The sequence below is a fragment of the Vipera ursinii genome, assembly GCF_947247035.1.
Source record: "Vipera ursinii genome assembly, chromosome: 1".
NCBI lineage: Eukaryota > Metazoa > Chordata > Lepidosauria > Squamata > Viperidae > Vipera > Vipera ursinii.
Genome location: NC_139512.1, coordinates 94174467 through 94197479, shown reverse-complemented (window position 1 = coordinate 94197479; position 23013 = coordinate 94174467). Strand labels below are relative to the sequence as shown.

The window sequence follows — 23013 nt, the reverse complement described above, 5'->3', positions numbered from 1 at the left end:
AGTGGCTCAGAGCTTTGTTATGTAACATTTTCTTTCAGAACAAAGATTGGTAAGCTGCAGTGCCAAGCATTTCACAGCCTTCAGAATTCCTAAGACTTTTCTGTCATTCTTAGCTGAGAAGCAAAAATGGTAGTCACAGTCATCTTTGAAAAACTTGAAGAACCAGGTTAGGAACAGATTGCCATGGGAAAAAAATCTGGTTGCTGACTATATAGCAACTAATAGTGCCTTGAAATAAGTGTCTTTTGTTTTTTAAAAACTTAAGCCATCTGAAAATCCAGATGCACTTTTGTTTGCTGTGACCCAACCCCACCTTGCAGCCATATTGCCCTTCAAATAAGTAATGAAAGAGTAGCTCTTACATCATGTCTTGTTTGTGAGCTTCTTATGAAAGTCGGTTTAACATCTAAACTGATCTTTGGCTTCATAAAGCAAGGCAGTTTTTCAGATATCAGACATTTTCTTTCAGATTCATTATTTAATTGGCATTAACAGAGAAAGTGGAACTAGGTACAAATAGTTATTTTATTTATAAAAAACTTATTGATAACACATGGATATATTCTTCCTAGTATAAGAAATAGATCAAATATTCAATTAGATAATTGAAATTTTAATATGTTAGCATTTTTATCACAGGAGAGCCAGTTTGGTGTAGTGATTAAGGCATCAGGCAGAAACTAGGAGACTTAAGTTCTAATCCTGCCATAGGCACAAAGGTGAAATAGGGCCAGTCACTTTCTCTTAGCCCTAGAAAGGCAGCAATGGCAAAGCACTTCTGCCAACTTTATTACCAACAACTGTAGGGACTAGATCAAGCGATCACCAGGAATCAAAAACTAACAAACACATTTTTATCAAAGGAGAAAATTCAAAAGAAAAATACTTTTTCCTCTAAAATAGAAAACTAGTGCAATTTTTAGAATAGGAAATAAAACTTTTCTGTTATAAGAAACAGGAAAAACTGCACATCAGTTTACTCAATGGCTCAAAATGCACAGGAGCCAAGTTCAGTATAGGTTTTCACATATAAATGAAAATATAAAAAGTCTTTCCTCCTTAATTATCAGAACATTGGAGAAATGGGTTCCTTGTTACCTGACGCCATTTAGTCCATCATAGGCATCTTCAGAGAGTCTTTTCACTGTCTAGAATGCTGTACTATAGCATTTCAGTTGCACATCTTTTATTAAGACTAATTCTCAACAGTCACAACATAGGTCATCTTTGTTCATTAAGGACCTGGAAGTGAGAGAGACTTTTTGAACACTTTGAACTTTCGTGAATGTCCAGGATATGGTGGGGGTGGAGAATCATAGTTTTCTCTTAATGCCATTGCTTGATCATAAGTTGGCAATCCTATCTGTCCTGTACTACAAGGAGGAACAGGATTTAAAGCAAACTCTTCTTGCCTTTGGAAGATGATGGAACAATTATGCCTCCTGCAGCTTCTGTGCCTAGAATTAAAAAAAAACTTTGATGAATAAAAACAATCAAAGGTCAGGCTGATAAATCAATTGAAACAGCTAACAATATTTTCAGCTTCCTTAGTTTAAAGGTAAAGGTAAAGGTTCCCCCGCACACACGTGCTAGTCGTTTCCGACTCTAGGGGCCGGTGCTCATCTCCGTTTCAAAGCCGAAGAGCCAGCGCTTGTCCGAGGACGTCTCCGTGGTCATGTGGCCGGCATGACTAGACGCCAAAGGCGCACGGAACGCTGTTACCTTCCCACCGTAGTGGTCCCTATTTTTCTACTTGCATTTTTACGTGCTTTCGAACTGCTAGGTTGGCAGAAGCTGGGACGAGTAACAGGCGCTCACTCTGCTACGCGGCACTCGGGATTCGACCCGCCAAATACAACCTTATTAATTAACATCTTCCAGGGTGGGAATTTTGAGAATATTAATCCCAATACATCTAAAAGGGGTCACACTGGAAAAGATAGTTCTGTATTTGAGAAAGTCCAGCTTCCCAATATTCCCTTTGTACATTCTTTAGATCATGTGATACACCATGGAATGATAATGTGAAAGTCATACAGTTTCATAAATAATTTTTTGAGAGTGATGAAGTGTCCTTCCTATGAAATAAGGGTCATATATACCTTGTAGTGAATTAATACTCTGGAAAAAAAAGTTTTGGATCAGGCAACCCTCTACTTCCCTTAACATTTTCTGATGGAAAGAAACATCTGTAATTTGTTAAATTGCAACAACAGTAACCTCTGAATACAACATCAGAGCAGAAACCAAGGGGAAAAATGCTTATGAGTTTACTTATTCCAAGAAGAGCAAGCCCAAATTCCTGATTGATGTGTAATACTAAACAAAGAATGGATGATATCACCATATATGTTAGCCTTGCCAAGTAGCTGCAGAAGCCAGATCAGAGTGGCTCATTTTCAGTTAAGCCAAAATTATAATTCTAGTTTGATCATGGATACTATGAACTTTAAATCCAAACATTTATGTTAAAATTTCACAACATAATGTTTCATGTTTCATTCTAACATTAATATTCATGTTTGTTTTCTGTGCACTTTTAAGCAGGGCTTTTTTTCTCATAGAACGCTCAGAACGGAGTTCTGGCACCTTTTTTGGATGGAACCTTGTAGGGTAGGCAAGGCGGGTTGTATGACGTGTGAGTTCCAGCACCTTTTTCTTTTACAAAAAAGCACTGCTTTTAAGAGATAAGATTTCCAAGAGGCTTCTGGAAAGTGAGATACAGAAGTAAATAGACATTAATCTCAAAGTCAAGGCCATTTCTGCTGTTAAACTGTTAAGTTCCATAAATTATTTATAAACCCATCAGAGATTTTAATGGCAATAGGATTTTAGGATAAAAGTTAACTTTTCTGGGCATTTGAATTGTAAAGTTTCTTGAAACAATTTTATATTGAATTAAGGGCACTGGAATTTTTTTTATTGAATTTTATTTTTAAAAGATGTCTCTTTCTAATTACTGTATTTGGAGGAATAATTACCATTAAATGAAAATAAAAAAATTAAAAACAATATGATTTATTTTCCAGATTAATGCAACCTAATTCTCAAAGTCTGTGGTTTATTTCTGCCAGAGCTTAAGCATCCAAAAATGGGGATTGCCTTCATTTTAATCCCAGAATAATTCCTCTGAAGTAGGTTAAGTTGAAAATGACTGGTCCAAAGTCGCTTAGTAACATTTTTAAACCTGGACAACTTGAACATAGTTGGCTTGAAAACAGATTCACAAAGCTACTTTAAGAGCACCACCATTACTATGCAGGCTACTTCTTGTAACTACATACTATACTGCTCTAATATCTAAACCAGGGCTTTTCAACCTTTTCACCCATTGTACCACTTTTAGGATATGGCAACATCTGAGTACCACCAGTCACCTGGCAAGGTGTCAAAAACATGATGACCAAAAAAAAAAACCACGAAAAAAGTGATGAAGTACAGGTAGTCCTCGACTTACAACAGTCCGCTTAGTGACTGTTCAAAGTTACAATGGGACTGAAAAAAGTGCCCCGCAAGCCACAGCCAAGCAGGACACTTGCCTGCCCACCCGGCGGCGGTCTTCCTCCTGTCCGAGGTTTTCATTGTTGTGAGCATTTCTGTTGAGGATTGACAGTGGGGGTGGGGTGGGGGTGTGTTTGTTTTTTATTTCCCCCCCCCATCTGCTGGGTGGTTGCAGGTTTTGGTCACTTCACATGACCCTGGGACACCGTGACCGTCATAAATATGAATCATTTGCCAAGCATCTGAATGTAAATCACAAGACCCTCGAGATGCTGCAACATTCCAGCTGATCGGCACTTCTTCTGGGCTCAGCAGACATGCTGGGATCAGCGCCGAGCTCCAGCTGGAGCCTGGTACTGATCCTGGCACTTCCACTGAGCCTGACAGCCCTGCAGCTCCCACTATATCTCGCTCAGGCTTGTGCAGTGCTGCCATCGGTTCAGCTCATTCCCTTCCCCTGCTACCACTTTTCTAGGATGGTTGTGTACCACCTGCCAGGTGCCAATGTACCACAGGTGGTACCCATACCATTAGTTGAAAAGCCCTGGTCTAAGCAATTTTCAGAAGCTTTCAAATATTTCTATTTCAGGTTTATTTCATATCATTTTTGTTTTCCTTTGATCAACAAAAACTATCTGCTTTCACTGATTATTTCTCCTTTCTGGGTATTCTGGTATGGTTACAATGCACTGACTTATAAAGTAGCTTACATGTGGGAGTTGAGAATAACAAATCTGATAATTGGTAAAATGTTATTCCAGAAACTGATTGAGAAATAAAACAGAGTTTGCAGGTAATACAGGATAATTATATATAATCACATATTCTTGGATTAATGGTAAAAAGACATTGCATTTGAAAATAAAATAATGCTAATAGGCAACTCATTGTATTTTATACATTTATGTATTAGTCTAATATTAGCTGAAAGTAGAGATTAAGTTGAATTAAACATTAACTTCACTAACTTTTCACATGACATTTTAAACTCTTATAAAGTTCATAAGAAATGACATCTTATTACAAGAATGCAAATCTTTCTAGGGGAAATAACAAAACCAGCTGGAATTTAGGACAAAACACAGCCAATGAAATAGTTACACTCTATTTCTATTTGCATGTGAGGCAAATATAATAATAATAATAATAATAATAATAATAATAATAATAATAATAATAATAATAATAATAATAATAATAATAATAATAATTTTATTTGTATACCGCCCTTCTCCCGAAGGACTCAGGGCGGTGAACAGGGCAAACATATAAAAGTACAAAAATACAAAAGTTAAAAAAGAATTAAACAAAATGCCCAAGATGATTAATATATCCTTACATATATTATCATTGATGTACTTATTTGTTCTGTGCAATAATGAACAGATAGGATCAGCATGAAAACAAAATAGTTATACAGAAACATAAAAACATTTTTAAAGTACGCATTTCAAATGGCACAGCCTAATAGATGTGGGCAATGAGTTATCATATTGTCATTGTTTGCAGACCACAACATCTCATATTATTTGGAGACAGAAATAGTATTTGCTATTTAAAGAAGCCAAATGACAATTATAAAAGAAGTAAATTTCTGACATCACTAGTGATGATTTTCTAAAGGGCGAAGTGAAATACTACTTTTATGTAAAGGGTTAAGGTCTTTGATTAGTAAAGACTACTGAAGGCTGGTGAAGTTACTACTATGAATTCACTGTTTGGCACAATGGTGTGAGATATGTCTCTTCTTTACCTTGTAACCATTTGAAAAGATAATATTCCACAGAAGCTGAAAAGAGTTTTGTTGATATTACCTGCCATGATGTTTAGAGCTTGCTGAAATTGATTCAAAGGATTAATTACAAACAAATAATGTTCAAGCCTTCTTAAATGAACAATGAACAATGCAAAGAAATAGAAGAAAACAATAGAATAGGGAGGACCAGAGATCTTTTCAAGAAAATTGGAGAGATGAAAGGAACGTTTCATGCAAAAATGGGCATGATAAAGGACCAAAATGGCAGGGACCTAACAGAGGCAGAAGAGATTAAGAAGAGGTGGCAAAATTACACAGAAGAACTATACAAGAATGAGCTTAACATCCCTGATAATCACAATGAGGTGGTCACTGACCTCGAGCCAGACATCCTAATGTGAAGTGAAGTGGGCCTTAGAAAAGCTGAGCAACAACAAAGCTAGTGGAGGTGACAGTATTCCAGCTGAGCTATTCAAAATCTTAAAAGACGCAGTAAAAGTGCTACACTCAATTTGCCAGCAAATTTGGAAAACTCAACAGTGGCCACAGGATTGGAAAAGATCAGTTTACATTCCAATTCCAAAGAAAGGCAGTGCCAAAGAATGTTCAAACTATCGCACCATTGCACTCATTTCTCATGCTAGTAAAGTTATGCTTAAAATCCTACAAGCTAGACTCCAGCAGTATGTGGATCGAGAACTACCAGAAGTACAGGCAGGATTTCGAAGAGGCAGAGGAACTAGAGATCAAATTGCTAACATACGCTGGATCATGGAGAAAGCTAGAGAGTTCCAGAAAAACATCTACTTCTGCTTCATTGACTATGCTAAAGCCTTTGATTGTGTGGATCATAACAAACTCTGGCAAGTCCTTAAAGAGATGGGCATACCAGACCATCTTATTTGTCTCTTGAGAAATCTATATGCGGGCCAAGAAGCAACAGTGAGAACTGGACACGGAACCACTGATTGGTTCAAAATTGGGAAAGGAGTCCGGCAAGGCTGTATACTGTCGCCTTGCCTATTTCACTTATATGCAGAGCACATCATGAGAAAGGCAGGGCTAGATGAATCAAAAGTTGGAATTAAGATTGCCGGAAGAAACATCAACAACCTAAGATATGCAGATGATACCACTCTAATGGCAGAAAGTGAAGAAGAACTAAAGAGCCTCTTGTTGCGGGTGAAGAAGGAGAGTGCAAAACTTGGGTTGAAACTAAACATTAAGAAAACCAAGATCATGGCATCTGGCCCTCTCAATTCCTGGCAAATAGATGGGGAAGAAATGGAGGTAGTGACAGATTTTATTTTCCTGGGCTCCAAGATCACTGCAGATGGGGACTGTAGCCAAGAAATTAAAAGACGCTTGCTCCTTGGGAGGAAAGCCATGGCAAATCTAGACAGCACACTAAAAAGCAGAGACATCACCCTGTCAACAAAAGTGCGTATAGTCAAGGCTATGGTCTTCCCAGTTGCAATGTATGGCAGTGAAAGCTGGACCATAAGAAAGGCTGAGCGCCAAAGAATGGAAGCCTTTGAGCTATGGTGCTGGAGAAGACTCCTGCGAGTTCCTTGGACTGCAAGGCGATCAAACCGGTCAGTCCTAGAGGAGATCAACCCTGACTGCTCTTTAGAAGGCCAGATCCTGAAGCTAAAACTCAAATACTTTGGCCACCTAATGAGAAGGAAGGACTCACTGGAGAAGAGCTTAATGCTGGGAAAGGTTGAGGGCAATAGAAGAAGGGGACGACAGAGAATGAGGTGGCTGGATGGAGTCACTGAAGCAGTACGCGTGAGCCTAGATGGACTCCAGAAGATAGTAGAGGACAGGAAGGCCTGGAGGAACATTGTCCATAGGGTCGCGATGGGTCGGACACGACTTCTCAAGTAACAACAACAACAACAACAATGTTCAAACATTCCTTTTTAATGAAAATATTACTGGTGAACAGTCGTGCTATGTTTTTGCTCAATATCCAGTCATCCAATTTTTAAGAAGTTGCTTCATACCTTCATAGGCTATCAAGTAAAAACTATTTGCAAGGAATAAAGCTCTCACCCACAATGTTTTCTTACTGAAGAACATATTAAAGGATGACCTCAGCAACTAACTAACCATAAATACAATTTGTTTAAAGAACAGTACATTCTAAAATTGTCAACATTCAGGGAACAATCCTATACTAGTATGCTTTACAAACTGATGGTACTAAAGATAAGCTTTTTCACTCCTCTAGGAAGACAACTGATTTAACAAGATGTACATTGTAATGCATGTGTTATAAAAAAAGATATACTTTTTTATTTTCAGGTTTGGAACACCCTTAACTTCCAGAAAATATGAATTGTTAATTTTCACTACTCATATTGCAATATCCAAGGAAACATCTGTACAAATATAGAAGTTTTAATATGTTATTTAATCTATGAAACTTATCACATAATTTCAATTTATTTAATCTGTTAGGAAATTTCTGGAAGGAATTATGACTCAGAGAGATTTTATGCACTGCATAAGAAAAAAGTCACAGATTCAAGACCTGTCGCAATGCCGCATCTAGCTAGGGCTGAAAATAATCCAAAATGAAATCCTGGAAAATTGTAGAGTTGCTACTGAATTACATAAACCAACATTTGGACTCAGCATAATGTCACTTTCTAAATTCCTGTTTACTATTATCCATATTCATTTTATCCTTCAATTCCTAATTATTAGTGGACTGCAAGTTCTTTTAAATCCTCAAATCTTATTTGTGAGGGTCCTTGGTGCTCTGAATTTCATTGTTTACTTGCAGAAATTTCATTACTCAAAGTAGGTAACATCATCAATGCTAGTAAGAAGTGAGGGTTTACTCTCAGTTTATATTCTAGTGGTTTGCCCTGTCAGTGTTGGTGGAGGTGGTTTTAGAGGTTCTTTGGTTAGGTTGTTTACTGTTGACTTGTTTGGCAGTTCCTTGATTGGGGAATTGTTTATTTGATTGTTAGTCTGATATTAACCTTGGAGTTAATCTATGCTCATCTTTTTTTTTATTGAAAAGTTTTAACACACAGTTTTTCTTTAAACCCCCCCTCCCCCTCCCTTCTCCCTCCCCCCCTACCTCTCCCCCCTCCCCCCCTCCCCCCCGACTTCCCAGAGCTAAATACAAGGTATATATATAAAAAAACAATCATAAACAACCATATACTAACAACTATAAACTCTAAAATCCATCACTCTCTAGCTTATATAGGATAAAACAAACCTTAGTAATATTAAATATATATAAAGAAACTAAAATAGAAAAAGAAAAAAAGAAAGAAGACTTATTCAAATGCTACATAAAACTTCTTAACCCTATACTTGTTCTGGATAAACTCAATCCATTTTCTCCATTCCATAATATAGCGTTCTTGCGAGTGATCTTTCAAATAGGCCGAAATCTTCGCCATCTCAGCCAGGTCGGAAACCTTTAAAGTCCACTCTTCTATGGTCGGCAGTTCCTCTTTCTTCCAGTATTGGCCTATCAAAAGTCTCGCTGCCGTAATTAAATTCAACATCAACTTAATGTCCACAACTGTAGCATCTGTAATTATTCCCAACAAAAAAAATTGCGGACAAAACTTTATCCTCTGTTTAAAAATCTTTTGCATATTCCACCAGACTTTTATCCAAAAGGCCTTAACCTTTTTACAAGTCCACCATATGTGAAAATATGTTGCGTCTTCATCACCGCACCTCCAACATTTAGGCTGATAATTCGGATACATACTTGCAAGCTTTTGGGGATCTAAATGCCATCTATAAAACATTTTGTAAAAATTCTCTCTTAGATTTTGAGCTTGTGTAAATTTTACGTTCCTCACCCAAATCTTTTCCCACGTGTCCATTGTAATAACTTCCTGGATATTTTGGGCCCATTTTATCATACAATCCTTAACAAGTTCTGTTTCTGAGTCAATCTCTATCAACGCAAGATATATCCGTTTAATATGTGCTGGTCCCTGGTTTCTAATTTGCTTTATCAAATTTTCATCAGTCATTGTGAAACCATTTTTCTGATCTTCTTTCCACCTGGCCCGTAACTGAGTATATTGAAACCAGTTTTGAACAACTTTCTCTTCTCGCAAGAGGCTATATGATTTTAAACACCAGACATTTCTTTCCAAACTTAGGATCTCCTTATACGTAGTCACATCATGTTTGAAACCAGCATGTATATTTTCTATTGCGTGTTTTGGAATTGCCCACAGTGGTATCTTGCAATCTAACTTATGTCTGTACTTCTTCCAAACTCTCAACAATGCCTGTCTTAAAATATGCACTCTAAACACATTGTCTACCTTCTTATCATACAACAAATATGCATGCCAGCCAAACAACAAGTCGTGGCCCTCAAGATTTAATAATCTCTCTTGTGTCAAATTAATCCAATCACTTATTCCAACTAATGCAGCAGCTTCATAATATAATTTAAGATTGGGCACTTTAAGCCCACCTCTCTCACGAGTATCCTGCATAATCTTAAGTTTAACTCGTGGCTTTTTCCCTGCCCACACAAATTTATTGATACCTCGCTGCCATTCCTCCAAATTAGAATCTTTCTTAAGAATCGGTATCATTTGAAATAAAAATAAGAATTTAGGCAGGACATTCATTTTCACTGCTGCAATCCGTCCCAACAAAGACAATTGCAATTTTTCCCAATTCTCCAATTCTTTTTGTATTTTCCCCCATAGTTTTTCATAATTATTTTTATATAACTTTGTATTAGAGGGCGACAAAAACACCCCCAAATATTTAACCCTTTTAACAATCTCAAATCCAGTTAATCCTTCTAAGAGAGCCTTTTGCGAAACTGTCATATTTTTGGCCAGAATTTTAGTTTTTTGTGTATTAACTTTAAATCCAGAAACCTTCCCATATTGTATTATTATCTCCATCAGGTCCACAACAGAGTTCTCCGGCTGGGTCACTGTAACAACCAGATCATCTGCGAATGCTCTCAATCTATAATCCTGATCTCTAATTTGTATCCCCTTAATTTTTTCCGAATTCCGTATTTTAACCAATAATATCTCTAATGTTAACACAAATAACAAGGGCGATAACGGACACCCTTGCCTTGTGCCCTTCTCAATATTACATGCTTCTGTCAAGCTATTATTAACTATAATTCGGGCAGTTTGTTTTTGATATAATGCCCTAATCGGTTGCAAAAATTTTTCCCCAAAATCCATTTTGTCTAAAACTTTCAACAAAAATTGCCAATTCAATTGATCAAAGGCTTTTTCAGCATCTAAAAAAATTAGCGCCGCAGAGATCTGGTTGTTCCTTTCCAAAAACTCTAACACATCAACTATATGCCTCACATTATTTTTCATTTGCCTACCACTAAGAAACCCCGTTTGGTCCCCATGAATCACCTGTTGCAGAACCCTCATCAGTCTATTAGCCAAAACCTATTAGCCAAATGCATAAGAAAAAAGTCACAGATTCAAGACCTGTCGCAATGCCGCATCTAGCTAGGGCTGAAAATAATCCAAAATGAAATCCTGGAAAATTGTAGAGTTGCTACTGAATTACATAAACCAACATTTGGACTCGGCATAATGTCACTTTCTAAATTCCTGTTTACTATTATCCATATTCATTTTATCCTTCAATTCCTAATTATTAGTGGACTGCAAGTTCTTTTAAATCCTCAAATCTTATTTGTGAGGGTCCTTGGTGCTCTGAATTTCATTGTTTACTTGCAGAAATTTCATTACTCAAAGTAGGTAACATCATCAATGCTAGTAAGAAGTGAGGGTTTACTCTCAGTTTATATTCTAGTGGTTTGCCCTGTCAGTGTTGGTGGAGGTGGTTTTAGAGGTTCTTTGGTTAGGTTGTTTACTGTTGACTTGTTTGGCAGTTCCTTGATTGGGGAATTGTTTATTTGATTGTTAGTCTGATATTAACCTTGGAGTTAATCTATGCTCATCTGACTGCTGATTGCTGATTGCTGGTGGGGAAGTGTTTTAGTCTTTTTGTACCCTTTTTGGCTTGTTGATTGTCTCCTTTGCATAGTATATGGATATTATTTATGTCTATGTGTCTATTGATGGCTGATTTGTCAGAGTGCCAGGTTGCTAGAAATTCCCTAGTGCTTTTGAACATGGCTTCGTCTAGGATGGTCATTGTTTCCAAATTAAAACTATGGTTAAGCTTGTCCATGTGTTGTGAAATTAAACAGTTTTCCTCATGTATTCTGTCAGCTAGTTGGTGTTACTGGATGCATTCTGCTGGTCTTCTGCCTGTATGTCATACATAGTGGCTGTTGCAGTCATTACACTATATGTTGTAGATGACTCCTAGGGATGCTGGATCTTTTGGTTTACTTAAGATGTTTTGAAGGGCTTTTGTTGGCTTGTGTGCCATACTGATTCCATGTGGTTGTAGTAGACTGTTGGTGGTTCCTGAGATTATCTGATGTATGGCAGTGTTATTCTGTTAGGGCTTGTGTTAGCTGTGCTGTACTGGGTTGAGTGGTCAGGAACTTTTGATGAAGTTGTGTGGATATCTATTTTGTTGGAATATGTTGCATAGATGCTCTGTTTCCTTTAGTTCTTATGCAGCTTGTTTTATCAGAGGTTGGGTTGTTGCTTTGGTAGTACAACATTTGGTTGGTGTGGGTGTTTTTTTTGTACACGTTTTTAGTTTGCCATTGTGGTCTCTGCTGATCAGGATGTTCAAGAAGGATGTTCAAGAAGGATGTTCAATTCACAAGTGAGTTGTGGTTTTCTTTTTCTCTGGCAAACTGGATTCTTTTGAAGATGTTGATGGTATTGTGGATGTTCATGGTTATCGTGGTGAAGGTATCATCTACAAATCTGATTCCTATTTTGGCTTGTATTTGTGGAACTGCTATGGCTTCAAGATATTGCATAACAACCTCTGCTATAAGTCCTAAAAGCAGTGATCCTGTAGGTCTACCTTTACTTTGTTGGTGAGTTTGTCCATCAAATTGAAAGTATATGGTTAGATAGAGGTTTATGTAATCCATAATCCTTTCAATTGATTGAAATTCAATTAACACTGCTATACATCAAGAACATCTTGAAAACCACCAACAAACTACTACAACCACATAGAATCAGTGTGGCACACAAGCCAACTAAAACCCTTCAAAACATCTTAAGTAAACCAAAAGACCCAGCCCCAGAAGAAAAAAACAGGAGTCATCTACAACATACAATGCAATGAGTACAACAGCAATTATGTAGGATAAACAGAAGACTGGCAGAATGCATCCATGAACACCAACGCAGTCAGAAGACATGATGAAAGCTCTTTAATTTATAACATATGGACAGATTTAACCATAGTTTCAATTGGGAAACTGACCATCCTAAACCAAGCCAAGTCCAAAAATGCTAGGGAATTTCTAGAAGCCTGGTACTTTAATGAATTAGCCATCAGTAGATACATAGACGTAAACAATATCTATAAACTATGCAAAAGAGACAATCAACAAGCCAAAAAGGGAACAAAAACACTTGCTGACCAGCACTCAGATAAGCACAGATGAACCCAAGATTAACATCAGACTATCATGTAAACAATACCCCAATCAAGGAACTGCCAAACAAGCCAAGAGCAAACAGCCCAACCAAAGAATCTCTAAGACCACCAACATTGACAGGGCAATCCACTAGAATATAAATTGAGAGCAAACACCAATCCTTGGATAATGAAATGTCTAGAAGAAAACAACAAACTCAAAAAGCACCAAGGACCCCTCATTTCAACCCTGAACTACAAACATTCTCCTTTATTGGAATCTTATCTGCCAAGTCAATCTTCTAATGCTTTATCTGTTCAAACACATGACCTTACATTTGAATATCTTTCTGTCAAATTTTCTTTGCACCTGTTGAGATTGTTTTGAATTGTGCTTTTGTCTATAGCAGACATGTCAAACTTGCGACGTCATGTGATGTTGCGCAATGTATCAGGACAGTTTTGTCATTGCTGGCAATGGGGGGCGTGGCTTCCGGATGACGCGTCCGGCCCGTGGGCTGGGAGTTTGACACCCCTGGTCTATAGTGTTAGTCAATTTCCCATCATCCAGTGTCATCTACAAATTTAATATGCATACATTTGATCTCTATATATTCCAAGTCATTTATAAAGATGTGAAAAGCATTGGGCCACAAATACAGCACCAGATTATCAAAGTTTCCCTCTAGGAACACACACAACCATTTATGAGCACTCTCTGGGTGTACCTATTCAGATAGTTGCAAATGTTTCAGATCCTATTACTGTCTAAACCATATTTATCCATCCAATATATTAACAATACAATATACTACTACTACAGCATTCCTTTCATCTGTCAAACTAGTCACTTTGTCATTAAAAAAAATCCCTGAGGTGAATCTAATTTGTTCTTGACAAATTCATGCTTATTCCAGAGAACAGTAGCATTCTTGGCATCATGGCTTGTTGACAATCTTATCTATTATAGATTGACCATTAGAGACATTAAATTAGCTGTAATTTCCTGGGTCAGTCATCTTCACCTTTTTGAATATTGAGACTATATTTGTTCTTCAAAGCTCTGTCACCTCACCAATTTATGCTACATGTAGCATAAATCTATGCAGGATATAACTGGCAAATGTAAACAAATACAAAATATGTCCCGATAGAATATGTTTAATGTTGGTATTAACACTGAAAATGATATTGGTAACTATAATATTTATTTTCTTACCCTGGTAATCTTGGTTTGCATTTTTTTTGGCACAGGTAATAAATAAGCAATCCAAGTATTATCAATAGTACTCCAATTGCAATCAGTCCAGTCAAAAGTCCTATAACGTCAATCTTCTCTGCTGCTTTGCCACCTGCACATAAAGGAAAGGCGGTTAAGTGTAGTCGACCCTCTCATTGTTTCCTGATCTACCCTAAATCACACTTTAATCCAGTTTTGCCAGGAAATGTGATCACAGTATGCCAATAAATGTAAGGAATAAATTCCTTAAAGTTATTTCCTAGATTTATAAAAGCAGTATACCCATTATGCATCTTTGAAGTACAATTATATCTCTTAAATGCTAAAGAATTAGGTGACAAGTAACAGTCAGAGGTGAAGCAGTCTCCATGACTGGGGAGACCACTGTTTTGCTCAAAGAGGCTTTCAATTGTTTCTACATTCTATAAGATGGAGGAAGGACAAAATAAAGGCTGCACAGAAATGCACAAGAAGGAGAAGCAGACTTTTCTCTGTACAAGAAACTCTCAAAACTTGCTAAAACCCAACAACATATTCAAGGAGGTAATGCGATTAGTTTTGCTGGGCTTTTACATGTTTGTGTGTGTGTGTGTGTGTGTGTGTGTGTGTGTGTGTGTGTGTGTGTGAGAGAGAGAGAGAGAGAGAGAGAGAGAGAGAGAGAGAGAGAGAGAGAGAGAGTTGGTTGCCTTATTTTTCCTCTATGCTTCCATTTTTAGTAAACTTTGTTGACTTTATATGATAATTTTCTGGCCTTTAGGCAGGAAGACCCGAAGATACTTTCTGTGGGGTGTAAGTAGAACTCTCTGAGTCCCAAGCAAATCTCTCTGCTTAGCTTTTCCATTATGAAAATTCTTGGGTACCAGGTTTGCCCCGCTCCCCAAGCTGTAGCAATTGAAGGCAGGCAGGAGAAAGGAAAGTGGAGGAGAAAAAATAGTGGCTTCTTATCCCTTGACTTGCTACTCTTGCAGCAATAGGCCTGCGTCCCATAATATACCTTAACTCAGTAAACACAAAATATTCCTTCTTTGCTCCAGTTGAGGAGAATTCTCCTTTGAAGAATACCTAAAAACTCCCAACTGGATAGATTAGGACATGTCAGGAAATTCAGCCTGACCAGTGGCAGACTATTTTAAGTATTTTCTATTAAGAAATTCTTGCAAGGGGTCAACCAAAAGGTTTTATATTAATACCCTTCCAATTTGCCCCAGTAGCTTAGGAAAGATTTGGGGAGGAGATTCCATATTACGGTATAAAATATAGCATCTAAAAGAGAAAATATCAAGTTGTAATACTGGGAATACCCTTTTCTAGTATAAATGTATGTAATCATTTTTGCTGATATCATAATGTCAACAATTCCTTCTGCTGTGTCCATCAGAAGAACCACCACACATTGCTTATTGAAGATGAATACACTGATTACAGCTTGGATCTATTGTCTGCCATATCCACTGAAAGAATAGCTGTAATTCATCACAGACAGAAGAATAAACAAGGATACTATATGTGAAAAAAATGATACATCACTATGTTGTTTTTGTCTTACCTGTTTTTGAGCCAGGACCCCTAAGAGTATATTCATTCCAAAAAGACATCTAAGAAAACAAAAACAAAAATGCTTAGATGAGCACATGAGCCTGACCACGTTTGGCTAAGATATATATAAAAAGAGGAACAAACAGCCACATGCTTCTCCCAGAAGAAGGAAGCTAAAGCCTGATGATGACGGATGGGATTCCGTCGAAACGTTGCGCCTACACCTCTAGTTCTACGCGGGGAAAAACCCGAAAAACCAAGGATCCACATACAGGCACCCGCGAAAACCTCAGAAAACATATATCTTTATATATATATATATAAAGTAGACAGATTTTTCCAAATCAACTTTTAATTGTACTTGCTTTCAAATGTTCAACCTAGACATTAAATGTATCAATAACCCAGTAATTTCTTTAGAACGACTTATATTGCATTGGTAGACATTTTTTAATTTGAAATTTCAATTGTCTTTGATACTGGGAAAGAGAAAGATTGGAGAGAGATGACTTCATATTTTAAATAAATTATTGTGGGTTATTTTAGAAACTTTTAAATTGAAATAGTTGGATCATGACAATTATTAAATCTTATTGCCAGAAGTGAATTTCCATCCCTGCATGACAGTTCAAACAACTGAAGAAAAAGATGACCAGGGCTAACTTAGAAAGCTTCATTATAAGGGGATATAGGAAATACTCCTATGCAGAGTATGCTGTTGTCTTGTTATCAATTGAAAGTCATGCACATGTCAAATGTTCAATAGCATTCGTAACTTAAATAATTACCGTCTTTCTTGAATCTCCAAAAATTTCCCTTGCTTCCTCAAAATTGCATTGCTCTTCATAACATTCTCTTTCAAGATCTCCTGGAGTTATTAGTTCAAAGTCAAATCGGTTGTATAGAAGATGCCGTCCAATGAATAAATTAGCTTTCTCTGCAAGGACGAATACTATAATATAATTAAAATAATGTTAATACCTTAGAATGCCAAGGATTTGTTTACATGTTTAAAACTCCTCCCCACTTAATTATTATATAAGTCTGTGTATGCTCATTCTTTAATTACTGCTACATTGAAAAAAATATAATATTCAATGAATCTGTTTTTAAATCATGTTATATTTTTTTAATCTACGATGTTTTGCAAATCACACCAGATAACTGTGTGGTCCTTGTGGTTTATATTGTACATGTTTCTTCTACATTCCTGCATCCACGGCAGCGTGAGAAAGATGCCAGATGTCAGCCTGCATGCCAGAAGCCACTTTTTAGCTTGTCATTTGAATTAAAGTATCTTTTACTTAAATCAGGGCTTTTCAACCAGTGGTATGGGTACCACCTGTGATACATTGGCACCTGGCTGGTGGGATGCGACCATCCTAGAAAAGTGGTAGCGGGGGAGGGGAATGAGCTGAACCGTTGGCAGCACCGCATAAGCCTGAGCGAGAGATGGCTGGAGCTGCAGGGCTGTCAGGGCTCAGCGGAAGCACCAGGATCAGTGCCAGGCTCCAGCTGGAGCTTGGTGCTGATCTCGGCGCTTCTGCTGAGCCCAGAAGCACCTATCAGCTGGAATGTTGCAGCATCTCCAGGGTCTTGTGATTTACATTCAGATGCTTGGCAACTGATTCATATGTCCCAGGGTCATGTGAAGTGACCAAAACCTGCTGCAACCACCTAGCAGACGGGGGAAATAAAAACCAAACACCCCCCACCCCACCCCCGCTGCCAATCCTCAACAGAAATGCTCACAACAGTGAAAACCTCAGAGAAGAGGAAGAGTGCCACTGGGCGAGCAGGCAGGTGTGTTGCTCGGCTGTGGCTTGGGGGGCACTTTTTTCAGTGCCATTGTAACTTCAGTCACTAAGCGAACTGTTGTAAGTTGAGAACTACCTGTACTTCATCACTTTTTTCATTTTTTTTCCCTCATCAAGTATTTGACACCTTGCTAGGTGACTGGTGGCCCTCGGATGTTGCCATATGCTAAATGTGGTACAATGGGTGAAAAGGTTGAAAAGCCCTGACTTATATGTTATAAGGCATGACAATACCAGAAAAATAATTTTTTTTAAATAAAACATACCTGCAATTTCAAAAAATGCAGGACATAACTTTATGATCAAAACAACAGAAATGGAAGATCTGATAAGCCCAGAATTGTTTGTCTCTTTTAAAAGTTATCTCCATTTTTCTATAAAATACAAATGATGGGACAAACTTTGTTTGGCAGCATTATTTTATTCTTGTTGCCTTTATTGACTTTTTCTTACATTTTAACATACACAAATGGAATTCCCAAGAAAAAAATACACATTCATTAATTTGTTACTATTAAGGCAAAAAGCTAATTGTTCTGATTCTCTATTTCATAGCATCGAAGGGAAATTTTACACAGGAAAGCCTATGCTACTGTAATGGGCGGCAGATATCTTAATAGCTGCACATAGATATTTTCTGATATTTAAGAAAATGTGCCTATTTCCCATAATTGAGGAATACAGTTTTGTAAGATCATTTAGACCGCAGTACACAGGCATGGTATCCTAGGTCCTAGAGATCTGCTAGTTTACAACTGCTAAAGGTCAACTTGGCCAAAAGTCAGAGAATATTGGAGTTATAATTGAAAACATACAGATATTATGGATATGCCTGTTCCTTAGAATGCCTTGTAGTTTAATCTTATCTTGTTATTAAAACCTATCATTACTTTTACATTTTTCACTTTGGAAAGTCAATTAGGAGTAAAAATTGAAGACAAGTGTGGATTGTGCCTCCTGTAATTAGAGGCCTGAGTTTCTATGTTTCTTACCTTTACCATCATACAACAGTTGGTTGGCTTACCTGAGAGTTTAAGGGGCAAGAAAGTCACCTTATGCTCTAACTCAGGGGTGTCAAACTGCCAGCCTGCAGGCCAGTTTCATCATATCGAAGCCATGCCCACTCCATTGCTGGCAATGCAAAAAGAGTCGCGATACATCGCAACACACTACACCTGTGCTCTAACTTGACAAATGGAATCACCCCCTTTCCTGTAATGGTATCACTCACTTTTCCCTTAATCCCCCAGCCAACAAAACAATTGAAGCAATTACTTTTTTCCAAGGGGGAAGAGGCAAATCTCACCAACGTCTAATTCTACAAAATATACCCATGTTCTTTCGACATCTGTGATACATTAGCATGCAGCAATATAGATCTTTCAGACTGCATCATTGTTCATCCTTACCTAAGTTACTTACTACAAAAATATTATAGAAGATAACCAGCAGGGATTTATTAAAAAAGAACCTGAATTTACCCAAAGAGGGTATATGCTAAGAGCTAGTAAATTTGGTGAGACTAGAGTCTGCAAGGCAACTTTAAAAAAAGTTTAGGCGACAGTGAACAGTCTGGCAAATTTCTATCATCTAGCTGAACAATTTGGCTTGATCTCAGAAAGGCAATGGGGTTACACCTGGCTAGTCCTTAGATTTGGTATATTTGCTTTGTGCTTTTGAATCAGCCTTGACTTCTGGTGGCTGGCAGGAGAAGACCTGGCATTTACTTGGCAATATTTTTCCAGAAGTGATTTTCCATTTTCCTAGGACCAAGAGAAGGACTGACCCAAATTTACCCAGCTGGCTTTCATGCCTAAGGCAGGACTAAAAAAATTGCAGTCCCGTTTTCTACTCTGGTGTCTGTAACTTCTTCACCAAACTGATTCTCTAGTATTTGAATGGGAGACCAGAAATCCCAAAACTGTACTGCCTGGAAGTAAAATAAAATCCTGGAAAAAAAGGCAATGGCAAGCAATTTCTACAGTTTGCCGGAAAAAGATCTTGATTCATAATTTGGACAAACATCAAATTTTACATGTTTACTTTTTTAAAAAAAAATTCATTCAAGGAGAGAAATAATACCCCTTGAAATTCTACTACTGAACATTAATACAGGTAGTCCTTGACTTATAACCACAGTGGAGCCAAAAATTTGTTGCTAAGTGAGACAGTTAAGTGAAATTTGCTCATTTTATGAGTTCTTGGCACAGTTGTTAAGTGAATCATTGCAGTTATTTAGTAACATGGTTGTTAAGTGAATATGTTTATGTTTATTGGACTTATATACCGCCCTTCTCCTGTAGCACTCAGGGCGGTTCACAAGGTATTTAAAATAACAATACAAATTACAAGAGTTAAGAACAATTAAAATAATTAAATTTAGTCCTTGAATAAAGTATAAAACCCCTGTTAAACTCCAATTAAAACCCAATTAAAATAAAATTAAAATTAAAATTCTCAGTCCTGGCCGGAAAGCTCAAAGAGCCAGGTCTTCAGGTCCCGGCGGAATGAACGAAGGTCAGGGGCAGTCCTGAGCTCTACGGGCAGCTGGTTCCAAAGGGCAGGCGCACCCACAGAGAAGGCCCTCCCCCTGGGTGTTACCCGCCGGCGGCACCCTGAGAAGGCCCTCCCTGTGGGAGCGCACAGGACAAAGGGAGCTTGATGCCGATAGCAGGTGTTCCCTCAGATATCCCGGACCCAAGCCGTTTAGGGCTTTATAGGTCATCACCAGCACCTTGAATCTCACCCGGAGGGCAACCGGAAGCCAATTCAGCTCGCGGAGCAGAGGTGGGAGTATCGAGAAACCCCCATCACAACTCGCGCGGCTGCATTCTGCACCAGCTGAAGCCTCTGAGTGGTCCTGAAGGGCATCCCCATGTAGAGAGCATTGCAGTAGTCCAACCAGGAGGTCACGAGCGCATGAGTAACTGTGCATAGGGCATCTCGGTCCAGATAGGGCCGCAACTGGCGCACCAGGTGAACCTGGGCAAAGGCCCCCCTGGTCACGGCTCCTATATGATCTTCAAAACTGAGCCACGAATCCAGGAGGACACCCAAGTTGCGAGCCCTATCAACGGGGGGTAACACCTCACCCCCCATCATTAAAGGTGGAATGGACTGGTTAACCCGAGATGCCGGTACGCACAGCCACTCAGTCTTGGCAGGATTGAGACTGGCTTCCCTATTAACTTTGCTTGTCAGGTCAAAAAAAGTGATCACATGATCTTGGGACACTGCAGCCATCATAACTATGAGTCAGTTACCAAGAGTCTGAATTTTGATCATGTGACCCTGGGGATGCTGCAATGGTCATAAGTGTGAAAAAAAAATCATGTCACTTTTTTCAGTGCCATTGTAATTTTGACCAGTCACTGAATGGAACTGTTTTAAGTCAAGGATTACCTGTATATTTAAAGTGATAACAGAAAGAAGAAAGGAAAACCTCACAGAAATGTTTCATATATAATCAGTCAAACCGAGTTTGAAAGAATATAGGAATTTCAGAACTAGCTAGGGTTCTAGAAGCTGCAGACATACCTGATGAAGAAATCTGGTAAATGTTTGGCTAGATTAATAGATTAGTAATGATGTTGGTGAATTGTACTTTCATTACGGAAAAATGATGTTTCCTGGAAGGGTAGATCTTATATTCATAGAACTGGTTGTAACATATTGCAATGTTTAACAAAACATGCTACTGTAGTTAAAAAGAAATTATCTTTTAAAAACTGGTTTAAATCCAAAACAATTAATCTCTGGTTTCATTCCCTTAAGTTGGACTACCTTCCGACTGAAACATTTTGAACAACAGCATTTAGATTAGGCTACAGTATACAATTATAATTTTACACTTCTTTGATTTTGTCCTTTGTATTAGGAACAATTTTAATACAAAAGTACAATGATTAATAGAAATAAGTTACCTTCTTCTATTGCACCCTTTGATTCTCTGGTTTGTATTGAGCAGTGAGGAAATGCAGACGAATTTCTAAGCAGCTGAAAGAGCAAAATGTAAAATAACATAGCCTGATGCCTGTCAAGAAAATATGAATAGATTAGTCACTGCAGACTTTAGAAAGGATTAATCTGGCTGTAAGAATATCGGAAACAAGTTAGCACAAGTCAGGTACAATGAACGCTGCATTAGAAAGAGGTTACAGAACTCTCACAAACTAGCCTAACCTGTACAACCATTGCGGTTTCATAATATAAATGGTATTGGACTGTTCCCAGAAATTACCCAAGAATCAGAAGGAAAGAGGAATATAACTACTGAAGACAGCTTTACGTATGCCAAGCATTTGTACACTCTTCTGCTACCACATTTCCTTCCCACAGAATTTTGCTCCGCAAAGTTGCCTGGCTCACAAAATCCCACTCTCAAAGCAAGAGATACTGAACAACAGGGATGAAAGGGCATACCTGTATTATAGTTAATCAGCACTTTACGGAAGATATTAACCAGAATCCACGAAACAAATTGAAACGTAGCCAAGAACTATGTCCTGTCGATGGATTCATTGATTTCCCCTCGTTCAAGCAGTAATGCAGCCTCTAGCTTTCAAAATACAAAGTGCTTCCCGAGCTCTCTTGGACTAGCCGCGATTATAACAAGCCTTCTGCGAGGCTGGCTGGTGGGTTCACCGAAAGTTGAACGTAGCAGAGCAACTTTGCGAGAAGGAAGCCGAGATTTTAGTTAGCTACGCCCACTAAACAACTTCTTAGGTCTCTTTCTCAAGCTAATCTCGTTTTCGGCCAAATCGTAATTCTTACTCGTTAAGAAACCGATTCGGACGGGGTAGCCTACGGTATACATTTTCGAACAAGCAGGGCAAAGGAAAAAAGTAAGCAAGTACCTCAGGCAAGAGAACAACAACAACAACAACAACAACAACAAAATGTCTTTCTGCTCAAGCCGCGCTGCCCGACACGATTTAGAAACAGAGCAAGGAATTTCGACGGCACAGCAAAAATCCCAGAAAAGATCTTTCGCTGGAGAGACTTTATTTCAGGGGTCTTCAAACTTGGCCCTTTTATGACTTGTGGACTTCAACTCCCAGAATTCCTCAGCCAGCAAAGCTGGCTGAGGAATTCTGGGAGTTGAAGTCCACAAGTCATAAAAGGGCCAAGTTTGAAGACCCCTGCTTTATTTCGTCACTCGAGGAAATCCCAAGAGGAAGTGGGAGGCTCAAGGATTTTCTTTTTGTTCCATCTTCCCTCCCCCGAGTGGCCACGGCCACCTTCTGCGGCCTTCGCGCTCCCTTACCTGTTGCGTTCAGTGCTCAAATGTTAGAAGAAGTTCTCGTCCGCCCCGGGAAGGCATCTTCTCTCCCTAAGCCCGCTTTCCAGAGCTGCCTGGACGGCTGAGAGGGGCTGACATCATATAATCTCAGGGCTGCTGCCTTTGTAACCGCCCACTTGAATTGCGGGCGGGCTCCGGAGGGTTGGAAAGAGCACTCCGCTGCGGAAGAGAGCGCATGTTTAAACGTTGAAATCAGCTCGTACCTAAGTCAGTGTGCTTGGTTGGACCTTAAGGTGTTCAGAACGGTCTCCTGGGAAACGAGGCGTTTTGGCTGTCCTTGTTGCCTAAGGCCTTCAACCCACGTTCGTCGGAATCCGAGGACCCGGGAAAGTTGGATGCAGGT

At 38.5% G+C, this 23013-nt stretch overlaps 1 protein-coding gene across 2 annotated transcripts; it reads right to left on the bottom strand.

Annotated features, from left to right (window-relative positions):
• Positions 1–472: 472 nt before the first annotated feature.
• PRRG4 (proline rich and Gla domain 4) lies at positions 473–22760 on the bottom strand. Of its 2 annotated transcripts, none has more exons than XM_083372457.1 (6): positions 22635–22760; positions 21292–21401; positions 16340–16503; positions 15562–15610; positions 13995–14127; positions 473–1457 (listed from the first exon to the last, which is right to left on the bottom strand). In XM_083372457.1, the coding sequence occupies exons 2-6, from the start codon at positions 21389–21391 to the stop codon at positions 1235–1237; spliced, it is 669 nt and encodes a 222-aa protein (XP_083228583.1). In that variant the 5' UTR covers positions 21392–21401; positions 22635–22760; the 3' UTR covers positions 473–1234. The 2 variants fall into 2 exon arrangements, with proteins under 2 accessions (XP_083228583.1, XP_083228584.1); XM_083372458.1 differs by having other exon boundaries at positions 16340–16488; positions 22635–22758.
• Positions 22761–23013: the final 253 nt, after the last annotated feature.

Coding starts and splice junctions, on each gene's coding strand:
- PRRG4 (XM_083372457.1), bottom strand. CDS start 21,391: ATGTTATTTTACATTTTGCTCTTTCAGCTGCTTAGAAATTCGTCTGCA. Junction 14,128..15,561: donor GGGTCCTGGCTCAAAAACAG/GTAAGACAAAAA, acceptor CTTTATGTGCAG/GTGGCAAAGCAGCAGAGAAG. Junction 1,458..13,994: donor TGCAAACCAAGATTACCAGG/GTAAGAAAATAA, acceptor TTTTAATTCTAG/GCACAGAAGCTGCAGGAGGC.